General features: G+C 46.4%; 1 protein-coding gene across 1 annotated transcript in view; it reads left to right on the top strand.

Moving 5' to 3' along the window:
* The first annotated feature begins 2,685 nt into the window (after positions 1–2,685).
* Positions 2,686–12,654, top strand: part of FASN (fatty acid synthase) — a 70,850-nt gene continuing 60,881 nt past the window's right edge. Inside the window, exons 1-2 of the mRNA XM_005283095.5 lie at positions 2,686–2,828; positions 11,755–11,895. Coding sequence (XP_005283152.1) covers positions 11,769–11,895 — 127 coding nt within the window. The 5' untranslated portion in view covers positions 2,686–2,828; positions 11,755–11,768. The remainder of the gene's footprint in view (positions 2,829–11,754; positions 11,896–12,654) is intronic.

The following is a 12,654-nucleotide window of genomic DNA, read 5'->3' as shown; positions in this document are numbered from 1 at the left end:
AACTCTGTCTCATAATGACAAGCTCCAGCCCTCCAGCAAATTTGAGCCCTGCCTGAGGGGACAACCCACTCTGATTGGCTGCCTGCCTCACTCGCCTCTCCCCAGGGGCAAAGCAACCACTCAACTCAGAGCTGCTGCAGAAAGAGCTCTCTCCCCTTCCACATCCCCTCAACAATCTGAAGCCATTCTTGTCACAGGAGGGGAGGGGGAAGAGGGAGCAGAAAGAACCCAGCAGCTCAGGATGGCTCTGCTCCCTCTTCCTCCATGCAACACCAGGACTGGGAAGGGGGAGTAAAGAGCCCCTGGAAAGCAGGAGAAAGGGAAACCAGGAGAAGGGAATCTTGGTACAGCCTCTGTGTGGCTTGGTGAAGCCCTAGGAGTATCAGTCGTGAGATTAGGAATGCTGAACTACTGAGGGACTCATGGGGCCGATGTAAGCACAGGGGGCAGGGCCAGGCAGAAGAACTAATATAGAGACTGGGGGAACAGGATTGAGTTGGAGGCTGGGGGCAGAATTAATTGGTGGAAGGGGATGTGAGCTCATGCAGCATGGTCCAAAATCACCTGACACTAATTCTCTGTCTCACACACATACAGGTGTTGGGAAGGTGGAGTCCAAAAATCAAAAAGACCAACACCAATATTTTTTAAATCGTGAATTTAGGGACTCTGATATGATATTTGATGTCTTGAGGTTGGTAATCTGTTACTCTCATGTTCAGGATGCTCAGGAAGTCCAAGGAGAGAGATAGGAGGGGCCTGTGACCACTCTTAAGGGGCACTGCTCGGAGACAGTACACCCTTTGGACAGCACTGGCAGTGCATCCCATGATCATGAATATGCAGAGTCCATCTAAAAAAATACACGTAAACCTTCATTTTCAGAGCTTGAAGCTAGGAAAGGAGTTATAGTGGGAGCCCTAGACCCAGAAACAACCACCTTGGCTCCCTCAGTCCCTCTGCTGTGCTCCCTGACTCCCGGTTTGGATCAAGAGTTAGGAGCAGGTTGGAAGGAAGTGGGTGGCAGGGGGAGTTACAGCCTATATTGATTTTGGGAGAGGTGGCAGGAGGGTGAGGCCAGTGGAAGGGAATGAGACCAATCTGGCACAGTGCTCAGAGCACCTGCTTGCAGCAGGCACCCACCAGGTGCTCATGGGATGGGAGCCAGATTGCCCAAGGTAGCAGGAGCTCAGTGGCTCTCAATGCTAACAGACTATCAAAAGGGCACAAGAATTAACAAGCTCCTAGCCATGACACAGGGCTCAGTGAGAGCCAAAGTAGCTAGTCACACCAGCCTCGTCCCTGCAGTGAGGAAAAGGAGGATCATTTTCAAGGAGTAACAGGCGCTCTGGGCTCTGCTGTGTGGAGGCTTTAGGTCTCTCCCTCACTCTGCTCTTCTCCTCATTGGGGGTGCTGATCAGAGCCTTTCCTGGCTGTATACTGGGGCGAGGGGGACGACGCCATCCCTGGAGCATATTTCACTGCCCCCGCGTCTGTGTTGTCAGGTTTGACCTGTAATAACCTCCAGCGATCACACTCCGCCGAGGTGAATGGCCTGAAATAAATCGCAATTCACAGGCGCTTCTTGCATCACAAGCGGCTCCATTTCCTAAACAGAGCCGTCCCCTTAATACAGTCATCACATCACCCTATCTCCTAGCAACACCCACACAGGCCCCGCGATTGGACAGGCGACACCCTTCCACACACCCCGGCCGCCTGATTGGATGTCTCAGCCAATGACTTCGCCTCCGAAGCAATCGTCCTTCTGTTTTGCAAATGTCAGTCACCTGGAACAGGAGACCTGGGTTACGGTGTAAATGAGACCTCGAGCCCCCCCGGGGTTGTTTCCTAGGCCCGGCGGGCAGGTGCCCAAGGCCGGTCTCTCTGGGCGCTGCGGGGTGGCCAGGCCAGGCCAGCCCGCGGGAGCCCAGTGTCGGGACTGGTGCAGGGAGCTCGGCAAGTAAAAGTCACCCCCCCCACCCCCGCAGCGTTTGCACCCGGCTGCGCCCCGTGTGCGCCCGACCAGGGGCAGACGCTGCGGGTCCTGTTCCCCGCGCGCCCGCTCCGAGCTCCTTCGGCTCCAGCCTGCCCGGCGCAAACCCCCTGCGCTCCGCGGTGCGGGGTGGCGGGGGAGGCCGCTGTGCCCGGCGCCGCCTGGCCTAGCCCTGCGCACAACGCAGGCAGCCCTAGAGAGACGAATCCCAGGGCGAGGGATCAGCCGGGACGGGTTAGCGGGAAACCTCCCGTGTCGATTCGGGTCCGCGGAGGCCTCCTCGCCACAGGAGGAGCCACCGCCTGCGGGGAGGGCCGCGGCCGAGCCCTTCACCCGCTCGGGGCGGGGGCCGCAGAACAGCCCCCGGGAGCTCAGCTCTGTCCTGGCCGCCGAGGCGGCCTGAGGGGAGGTTCTGGCGGACGGAGCGGGGCCTGCCCCCCCCGTCGAGAGGCTCCTGCGGGCAGGGGGCTGGCATCGCCCCAGAGCCGGCTCTCGGAGCCCAGCCCTGGCTCTCATTGGACTGCGCCGCGGAGCAAAGCTGTCAGCCCATGTGGCGTGGCCGCCGGAGGTGGCGGCTGCTTAAATAGCGCTGGGAGCTGGTGGGAGGCAGCGACACGGGCACGGAACAGGGCCGGTGCCACAGCCCCGCGTCCCGGCACCGCCAGCAGCCCGCATCCAGCCGGCCGTGCCGCAGCCTAGCCCCGCGCTCGGCCTGAGACCGGCTCCGGCGGCCCCGCCTCTAGACACGGGCGGCTCCGCACAGCGCGCTCCGAGGCCGGGCTCTAGCCTCTGCCCAGCGCGGGCCCTTCCAGTCCCCGGGGCCGGGAGCCAGGTAACAGCACCGGGGGGCAGCGGGCTCTGGGAAGGGGCAGCGTTGGGCCAGCTACCGCGCTGCGTCTGGGGAGAGACCGAGCGAAAGCGCGAGGAGCCTGGGGGCTGGAGCGGAAGCGGGCGCCGGGTCTCTCAGTCCCTCGGAGCTCCGGCTGCCCGGACCAGCAAGGGGGCTAATGCGCCTGAGCCGCCCTGTGGATAAGGGGATCTTGCCGCCTCCTCTCGGCGGGTTTGTAGTGGGACCCGTCCCCTCGTTGGGCTCGGCTCCATCTTGCACCACTGATCACATGGGAAGTCTGTGTTCGAGGCAGCAAATGCAGTTGATCAATATATTTAGTATGTGGCTGTATTCCTTAGTAAACGTTCTCCAGTCCCTTTCTGGAAATAGGATTGTACAAATAATAGGGGCTAAATTATTCCTCTTTGAATATAAATTGGAACATGGGATAGATGCCGGTGAAAGGTGATGAAGCACTCGTGTAGTCTTTTTTGGCGAGTCAGTTGTAATCTTATAGATAATGTTCTGAATAACACTGCACTGCCTCCTGCAGTATCCCCCTTCTTTCCCCCCCAAATTAGTTGACTATTCATAGGTAGCTGAGAAGCTTTTACTTCTTGAAATGTTGTTACACTAACACAGTTTAATTTTGTTTAAAGATTTCAAAAACCAAAATGTGTGAACTAAAATGATTAAGTGCATTTAATTATCTATATTAGAAGTGAAGCTTGCTTCAGAGCTTTGATTTTTTGGAGCTATTCATCAAAGGTAGCAGCCGGGAAGAGGGGAGATGGAGGCTGAGCCCTTGCTGCATTGTGAATGTTCTGCATCCAGCCATTTTGATATCCGGCAGTGAAGACAGTTACACACCGTAAAACCCATTTCACAAGCAGATGCAGAGAGGAAAAACATTTTTTTTCTTTTTCTCCTTAGCTTTCTCATCCTCCAATACTTAACAGCTGCACATGTATTAATACATGCAAAGGAGACTAAGAACAATAGATAAATAACATTGATTAAAACATACTCCCTGGCATATCCTTTGTGACAACAAGAAATAGGCACTTCAGAAATTTTCTTCATTTGGTCACTGGAACTGAAATATTTAATTTCTTTCCTGATAGCCAATATCTACAGAGAAATTTACTTAAAGTTTAGATAAATTTTTCCTTTCCATGTAAACTTTAATGTCTGAAAGTATAATCTGTCATCTGCCCCACCTAATGGAGTCATACACCCATCCTCTTTACTCCTTTTCCCCCCTCCATCCTGTACCTGCATCCTACCATGATCTCAATGCATAAGTAGTTATGTAATTTTAGCTATTTAAAACTAGCTGCATGCATGGATAATATTAAAAACAGGAAGAAGATATTCTTCTAAATATTTAATCTCTAGGCTTTTTTTTATTGGTGTTTTTAAAGTACTGAGGTAGGAGTCACAGAAGCCTTAAAGCCAAGAAATTTAGTGACTCCTAGATATCACAAGGTAACATCTGATGTTTGAGACACTATATTATAGGAGTCAGAAGACACCTAAAATTCAGTCCATTTGTTAATCCAGCCATAGCTATTAGCAGATGTACTGGTTCTTCTCTCTTTATTCAAAGAATAATAGTGTTGTAAGCAAACCCCTGAGCTGGATTACAGCGATCCAGTCAGGTCTTCAGCCTCTCCTTGCAGTTCTAAACTTCGTGGGATGTACTGAAAACTAGCAACACTTCTTCAAGGGCTTCAGGAAATGAGACTATCTTACATGAAAGTCAGTGTCCCCAGTAAGGTTTCTGAAAACTCCCATCAGGGGTCGATTTAGCTGAAGGATGTGAGGAGATGATGGCCTCACCTGCGGGGTAAGTATGCAGGCACACTTTTAAAATGATATTTATACAGTGCAATGGTTTTGGGACTTAAATCTGGATGAATTTAGGGAAGCTAGCACCACTTGCTGATAATCTGGGCATTTACAACACTATAATCATTTGGAAGCACCTTGTAGTTTTGTCATGTTTTATCAAGCAATTGAAGGTTTCAGAGTAGCAGCCGTGTTAGTCTGTATCCGCAAAAAGAACAGGAGTACTTGTGGCACCTTAGAGACTAACAAATTTGTTAGTCTCTAAGGTGCCACAAGTACTCCTCTTCAAGCAATCTCTCAACAAAGACAATAAAAATTCTGTGCAGTATTGGATTTAGCAATAACAAATCCAGTTTAACAGTGGCTGAGAAACTGAACACTGGCTAAAATAGCCCAAATACAAGTAAACCTTAATTTTTATTTTTGCTATCTTTTACAAAGGTCTTTGAGAGGTAGGCATTTAAAAAAACTTTTCTACAATTGAGGTTCTAGGGAAATAAATTTTAGAAATGGGATCATATATTTATTTAAAATCAAATATTGGAAAATCTGGGTTTGCATGTAGTAAAACTTGGAATTAAAAGCAAATCTTTTGCTAATATCCCTAATAAAGTAAGTTTTGGCAAAGTCACAGAGAAAATGCCACTTGTATATTGGAACCAATTCTCTACAGATTCCTATAGGAACTCCCATTGCTGCCAATGCACCTGCCACTGACGGAGTGGGAAATAGAGGAATTCATCTAGTTTTCATGTCTTTGGAGTTACACAAACTTGGCTACGAAAAAGATTATTTGTAAGGCCCTGCTCCTGCAAATGGTTCATGCAAGAGCATCCTCATTGAAAATAATGGGGCTCCAATTAGGTGCAGGGGTCTGTCTGCACAGAGTCAATGGCAGGATCAGTGTCTTACTTTTGATGGGTTTGATCCATATAATCGGACCATAGATTACAGCTACTTTGACAGATCCCATTTTTAAAGTGTATAAAAGATAACTAAGTAGATAGATTTCAGAGTAGCAGCCGTGTTAGTCTGTATCCGCAAAAAGAACAGGAGTACTTGTGGCACCTTAGAGACTAACAAATTTATTAGAGCATAAGCTTTCGTGGACTACAGCCCACTTCTTCGGATGCATATAGAGTGAAACATATATTGAGGAGTAGATAGAATAGTAGATATTTTTTAAGTAGATAGAATCCACTGCAGAAATCCCTTGTTCTGCCTGATGCACTTTCTATGTGCTTCCCCAGGAGACTAGCTCTGCAAGGAGTATCCCATCAAATTTGGAAGGCCAATGAAATACCATCTGGAGGTTTTGCCGGGGCTTCACTGTACCCAAGAGGGATAATGGAACTCTTAAATGAGGACTTCCCACTGTAACTGTATGGGGGGAGAAAGAGCTCAGGCATCCAAGTAAGGGCTTTCTTTCACTTCCTTAAATAGCATAATAAGCTCAGTAGTCATACAAGTGCATAATGCATTCTTGTAGAGAAACACAGATTAAATGGGACTCATGAAAAATAGATGCACAGGTGCTAAACATAATATAATAATAATAATATATGGAGATATACCTATCTCCTAGAACTGGAAGGGACCTTGAAAGGTCATCAAGTCCAGCCCCCTGCCTTCCCTTGCAGGACCAATTTTTTTGCCCCAGATCCCTAAATGGCCCCCTCAAGGGTTGAACTCACAACCCTGGGTTTAGCGGGCCAATGCTCAAACCACTGAGCTATCCCTCCCCCTCCCCACTTGGTGATGAATTGGGAAGAGGTGCTAAGTGAGAGAGGTTCTTATAAGGGTCTGTTCTAGATCCAGAAGAGCTTGGTATTATAACTGAGCATGCTAGTAACACCTGGCCAGTACGAAACTAGCAGGGATCAAATACATGGAGAACAAGATTAAAATATAGTATGAACTTGATATATTTGAGAATAGGACTGAAATCAATAAAACAACTGTACAGTGGTTAATATAAGAAGCAAATAATTAAAATACAAATATGAAATGATGAAATAGTGTCTACTAGTCAGTAATACCAGGTAAAAATGATTGTTTATTATGGATGACAAACGGAATGAGTCAGCAATACAACACTATTGCAAAAAAATTGTGTAAATGAAGCGAGATGGTAATTCTGCTCATCAGTGGTGAGGCTTCCATTGGACAACTATGTTCAGAGTAGAGTAGTGCTTTTCTAAAAATAACAGGCTGTTTGGGAAGAGTTTAGAGTAACAATGTCAGGGTCCTATGGTGCTGGACAGAGTAAAGTATGCCAAAATGTCAAAGATTGACAAAGTATGTTAGGTTCACGTCTTCTAGACATCTCTTCATTGGAACAAAAGGACAGAACAAAAAGTCATGGATTTAAGATGGCCCGGAGGGAATCAGATCCTCAATTAGACCCATCAAGATGTGATTAACAAACCTGAGAAACTGCCTAATCATATTTGTCACCCTTGTTCTTCCTTCATCTTCCCCGTATTTAATTTGTTTTCTTCACTTATGTTTAATCTAAAGGTAAGTATAGCATGGGGGCGGGGGGGAGAGGAATGCATGAGGTATTCTCCCTCTCCCCCCCCCTCCCCCCCAATTTAACTGTCCTATGTGTCCCTTAATGTAGCTGTAGAACTAACACGTTCTCATTCCTGGCCTCTGCCCCACCTTACACTTTTTTTAAATGTGGATGCACCACTTTGTCTAAATTAGACTGCAAACGCTTTGGGGCAAGGACTCTTAACTTGTTCTGTAAAGTGCCATACATAACTATGGTGCTGTATTAATAACGTTCTGAAAAGTTTCCCAACAATAGAGTGATGGAACAAGGTGCCAAGGAAGGTTGAGAAGGAGCCATAATTGGATATAGATGGGCATCCAAGGTAGCCTTGACTATCCGGGATGCTTTAGAGTTAATGAGATCCTTTCCAAAGCAAAATCTTGAGGTGGCTCACTTAGTTGTCTCTTCTGGGTGTGTTTGCCTTTCTGGTATGGGCCTCTTCCTTTCACCTTGTCTACCTATGCTATAGAGTATTCAGAGAGGGATTCCATAACCTTAGGGAGACGCTGCTCACTCTGTTGCTGAGTTTCCCCAGCATTGGCTTCTCTTTCAGACATTTGGGTTTTCTGTGATGTCCAGTCCATCAGTATTGCTGATTTCTTCTCCCTGTCCTTTCTTCCATTGAGATGGTTGTTGATTTTTCTCCATGGTTCACTCTGCTCCATATTTAACTCTTCCTCCCCCCCCCCCCCCATTCTTCCATTGCATTGTTCACCCTGCCATCCCTTAGCTTTGGCTTATCACTAACATCCACTTCCTCTGCTCCTACTCTTGCACTGCAAAGCGTCTCTAGTGGAAACCCTGTGACCAGGCTGACTTCCTCCACAACCAGTCTGTTCTTTCCTCCTTCAGTTCTGCCATCTTCTGAGCTAAAGAACTCTACTTCTCCAATTTAATTGAATCCTATTCCTTCAATCCCAGCTGCTCTTTTGCCTCCTTTCACTCCTCAAACCCTTCCTACCTCTTGCCTCCACTTCTCACTCTGCATGGAATCTCGTTGGCTGCCTCCAAGCGAAGAATGACAAAATACAGTGGGATTTCCTCCTCCTTTCCTACAAATCTCTCCCCCTCCCCCCATCACAAATGCAGCTCTCCTCATCTAACTCCTCCACTTGCCCCAGTGACCTCATATTTTGACCTCCATCATGCCCACTCTCCTCTGGCTCTTTCCCCTCACAATAGAAACATGCTCTTCTCTCTCTCTCTCGTCTTAAAAAAATCTAACCCTTGACCCTATTTTCCTCTTTAACTACCACTCCTTCTCACTTTCATCTCCGACTTCATTGAACCTGCTGTCTGCAGTGCTGCTCCTCCAGTTCCATCCTAAACTCTCTACGATCCAGCTTCCACCCCTGGCATGCCACTGAAACTGCTCTTGCCAAAATCTCTAATGACCTCTTCCTAGACAAAGCTCAGAACCACTACTCCATTTTCATCCTCCTTGATCTGTCAGCCACCTTTGATACAGTCCATCACACTCTTCTTATTGAAATCTTGTTCTCTCTTGGCTTTTACAGCTCTGTTCTCTCCTGGTTCGCCTAGTACCTCCCTAATCACTCCTTTGGAGGGTTCTCCTAATCCCTCCTCAACTTTCTGTGAGGGTTCCACAGGGCTCTGTCCTTGGTCCCCTTTTTGGCTCCCTCTACATCTTAGTCTGGGTAACCTCATCCACAAAACAAATTCAACTAGCAACTACCAATCTACCTCTACTCCATACTTGTCTCCTTCTGTCTAAACTAAAATTTTGACCTGTCTCTCTGACATCTCCTCATGGATGTCCAGCTGACAGCTCAGTCTCAACATGGCCAAAACAGGGGTCTTAATGGCCTCCCCCTCCTTTTTCAATCACCACCATCTGGCCTGTCCCTTCCGGCCCATAATCTGGGTGTCCTCTTTGACTCAGACCTCTTTCTAGGTTCTCACATCCAGATTGTTTCCAAATCCTGAAGCTTTCTATGTAACATCTAAGATATGGTCTTTCCTACTGCAACATCCTTCTCTCTGACCTTGACAAATGCAATTTTGCCCCACGCATATCCATTCATAATGCTGCTACAAAGATTTGACCATGTCTCTTTGCATCCCCATGCTCTCCTTCTCTGTTGCATCAAACATAAGCTGCTTGTCTTCATGTTCAAGGCCCTTCATGGCCTAGCCCCCTTATCATTTCATTCACTATTGAGAAGTCATCTCCTGCCTCCAATGGGTCAGGGATACCAACCAGCTTCTGCAACTGGTTAAATTTTCAGACAGACCTCTTTGTGCTTTCTCTTACAATGCCCCTCATGCCTGAAGTCTTTTTCCTTGATGCCTACAAAAAAATTGATGATGTTGATTGGGCTGCTAATGTGCTGAGGCCACTATCTATCATGCTGACTGTCCTTTTTTGGTACTTCCCTGTCTACCTGTAGTTTCTTGTGTTTATACTTACCGGTAAGTTGTAAACTCTCTGGGGCAGGGTTGGTCTCTCTGTTCTGTGTTTGTACAATACCTAGCACAGTGGGGTCCTTGACTAGAGCTCCTAGGCACTGTGGTAATACAAATATTAAAACTGACTTGCTAGGTTTTGTGAATGGAAATAATTAAAAATCTCTTGTTGAGCATAATTCATTGTCATATTGTCACTGGCTTTTCTCATAAAGGGCATGATACAATGCCTACTGAAGTGGGAATCCCAACTCCCTCATTACATGATCAATTGATTTGTAGTAGGGTTTCCCAGGGAAGCAGTGGAAATTCCATTGCCTGAGGCATTTTACCCTAGGCCGGAAAGTTGAAAATGTCCGGTTACGAGCAATCCTGGTTTTTCTCCCGGGGGGGTGGGGTGAACTTGATGAGCTAATAAGTCAGTTCCATTTCTATGGGTGAGATTTGTGCTTTGTTTACACAAATATAAGTCTGGAGTAACTTTACTGACCTTGGTGGAGTTACTGCAGACTTATACTCATGTAAATAAGATCTGAATATGTCCCTGTGATGGTGTGTTTGTGTTGGCCAGGTTTCATCAAAAACCCTGCAACCAAGAGGGTTGAGCTTTTTGTACGAGATTAATGCCCTCTGCATCTGCTGATCAATTCCAGGATCTGCTGTAAAATAGGTACACTATGTACATGATTGCTTCCAGTTATTTGGAAAGTGCGGTTCTGTCTGGGCAACAGAATAAAGTGCCTGGAGATAGGAGAAACCCATTTGAATGGTTTTGCTCAAAAGCATCAATTTCACAAAATCAGTTTGCTTAGAAGTGTCAATTTTGTAAGAGTTTCTGAAATAGTCTGCAAAGGTGTCCAAAAAATTCTGAATCAAAGGCCTTTCTGAGCTGTGTTCATACATATACCATCTCTCTGGCAATTAGGATAAAATATCAGCAAAAACAGAATTCTCTGCTTTTTTTCATAGAGAACTCCTTGGATTTCAGTATTCTTTTTAAATAAGAACACAACTTATTATTGTTTTTGCCATACTGGGCAAGTACTGGCACTACAACCATGGAAAAGTTGATCAAGAACCAACAACACTACTGGATGAGATCTTCCAAAGTGCCTAAGTGCTCTAGAAGCACAAATATCATTGAGATTCAAGGTTTAGTTTTCAGTGGCCTTTGTGCTTCTAAGTCATTAGGTGTGGTGTTTTTTGGAAAATCCCATCCGTTGACCCTATAGGGTATTTGTCTATAGCTATTAGAGTTGTTTAAGTAGAGTTCATAGCCTTCAAGTACCTAACCTCCTGAGTCCCAGTCTATTCCCTTAATTTCAAGGCTGACCATCCTTTCTGTCTATTTGAAGTTGTCTGGGGGTAGGGGGAAGCTCCTCCTCTAATTTCATGTTACTACTTCAGATCAGCCTGCCAACTCCCTGTTTCTGAAGATGGGTTTTGAGCTCATCACCTAGTTATTAGTAGTGCATTAAAGGTTTTTAACATAAAAATTGCACCTAAAACCTATGTTGACTGTCAAATATAGAGTCTGATTCTTAAGTACGATCTGTGTAGAAATACTTCATTGGTGCTCCATTCAAGCACAGCAGTCGGCTTGCACAGATCACGTCCCATTTCAAAATCATGGCCTTGGATTGTAAGCTACTTGCGGTAGGAACCTTGTCTTCATCAGTTTGAACACCTCGAAGCATGCTGGTAGCATTCAATAAATAACTCTTCAAAAGGGAGGGGGTATTTTCCTACTGTTGCTGTTCCCATCCCCTGGTTGTGGCCTAGGAACTAGAGATCATCAGAGCCTCTTAACGTCTGTTGGGCAGGGAGGGGGCGTAATTTTTATGTATTTATTTTTTTCTTCTCTTTGCAAATCCTGCTCGTTTGCTTGAGAGGAGCAGTGCCCCCCCCCTTTTTTGTACCTATGGACTTCATAGACCATTCCAGTGTAGGGGAGGAACTAATTTCCTACAGTGTTCGTTTGGGTACTGCCTCCTCCCTTCCCCAGAATGTTGGGACAACACAACCTGTTCTTTGCATGAATGTTCACCCAGCTAGTTGATCTGTGGATCTGACTTTTGTAAATTCTTTTTCCAGAGAGAAGTTAGGAGATGGAGGACGTGGTGATTGCAGGCATGGCTGGAAAGCTGCCAGAATCAGAGAACATGCAAGAGTTCTGGGAGAATTTATTCAATGGAGTGGACATGGTCACAGAAGATGATCGGAGGTGGAAGCCAGGTGAGCCCTGAGATTGTATGCACTTGGGGTCTGAGCTCTCCAGATGAGCTCAAGTGTTCAAGGAAAGGAGCCCTCATAAGCAGGAAAACCCTGCCAGAGCTTATGAGCTCACTTCTGATGACCATGAACTTCATGGTATTTGTCTCCTGCTTTTATAAGGATACAACCTATATCCACTCTATTACGGCCTGTGTCGTAGAGTGATAACCAAATAAACTCTGTGGTGCTGCCTTACAGAAGAGAGTATTTTAGCAGTGCAGTTTCAGCACTCGTGCACCAGCAAGGTGTCTAGCTGCTATTAGCATCAAGCAACAATTAGACTGACACAACTGTTTGCTGGGTATGGGATGGGATCTCTGTGGGACTTGGAGTAGCAAGATCACCTCCGTCTTTTGACTTTTATATCCTTGTTATAATGTTCTTGTCTGTCTGGTTGTCCATTGAAAACCCTTTTTCTAACTGAATGGATATGTACTTGCCAGACACAACTGAAAGCTCGTGATCTGCAGATGTGGAAAGTGGCTTCTGTGTTTCTATCTGGTGATGAACTGGCACTACTCACGAGGACACACTGTGTTGCAAAAGCTGCTTGTTTATTTGGCACAACTTGCCAGAGCATGAGTTTGCTTAGCAAAGCCAGAAATAGCAGCAAACGGGATTTAGTATGGAGAGGTTTCATCAGGAACTTTACTCTTCTTACAATTATAATTCTTAAAAGGGTGCTGAGGAGATGGGAAAAGTAGACCCCTTGTATCAGTC

This window comes from Chrysemys picta, chromosome 12, assembly GCF_011386835.1.
Source record: "Chrysemys picta bellii isolate R12L10 chromosome 12, ASM1138683v2, whole genome shotgun sequence".
Lineage (NCBI taxonomy): Eukaryota > Metazoa > Chordata > Testudines > Emydidae > Chrysemys > Chrysemys picta.
The sequence above is the reverse complement of the archived record's forward strand: the minus strand, read 5'-3'. Positions and strand labels throughout refer to the sequence as shown.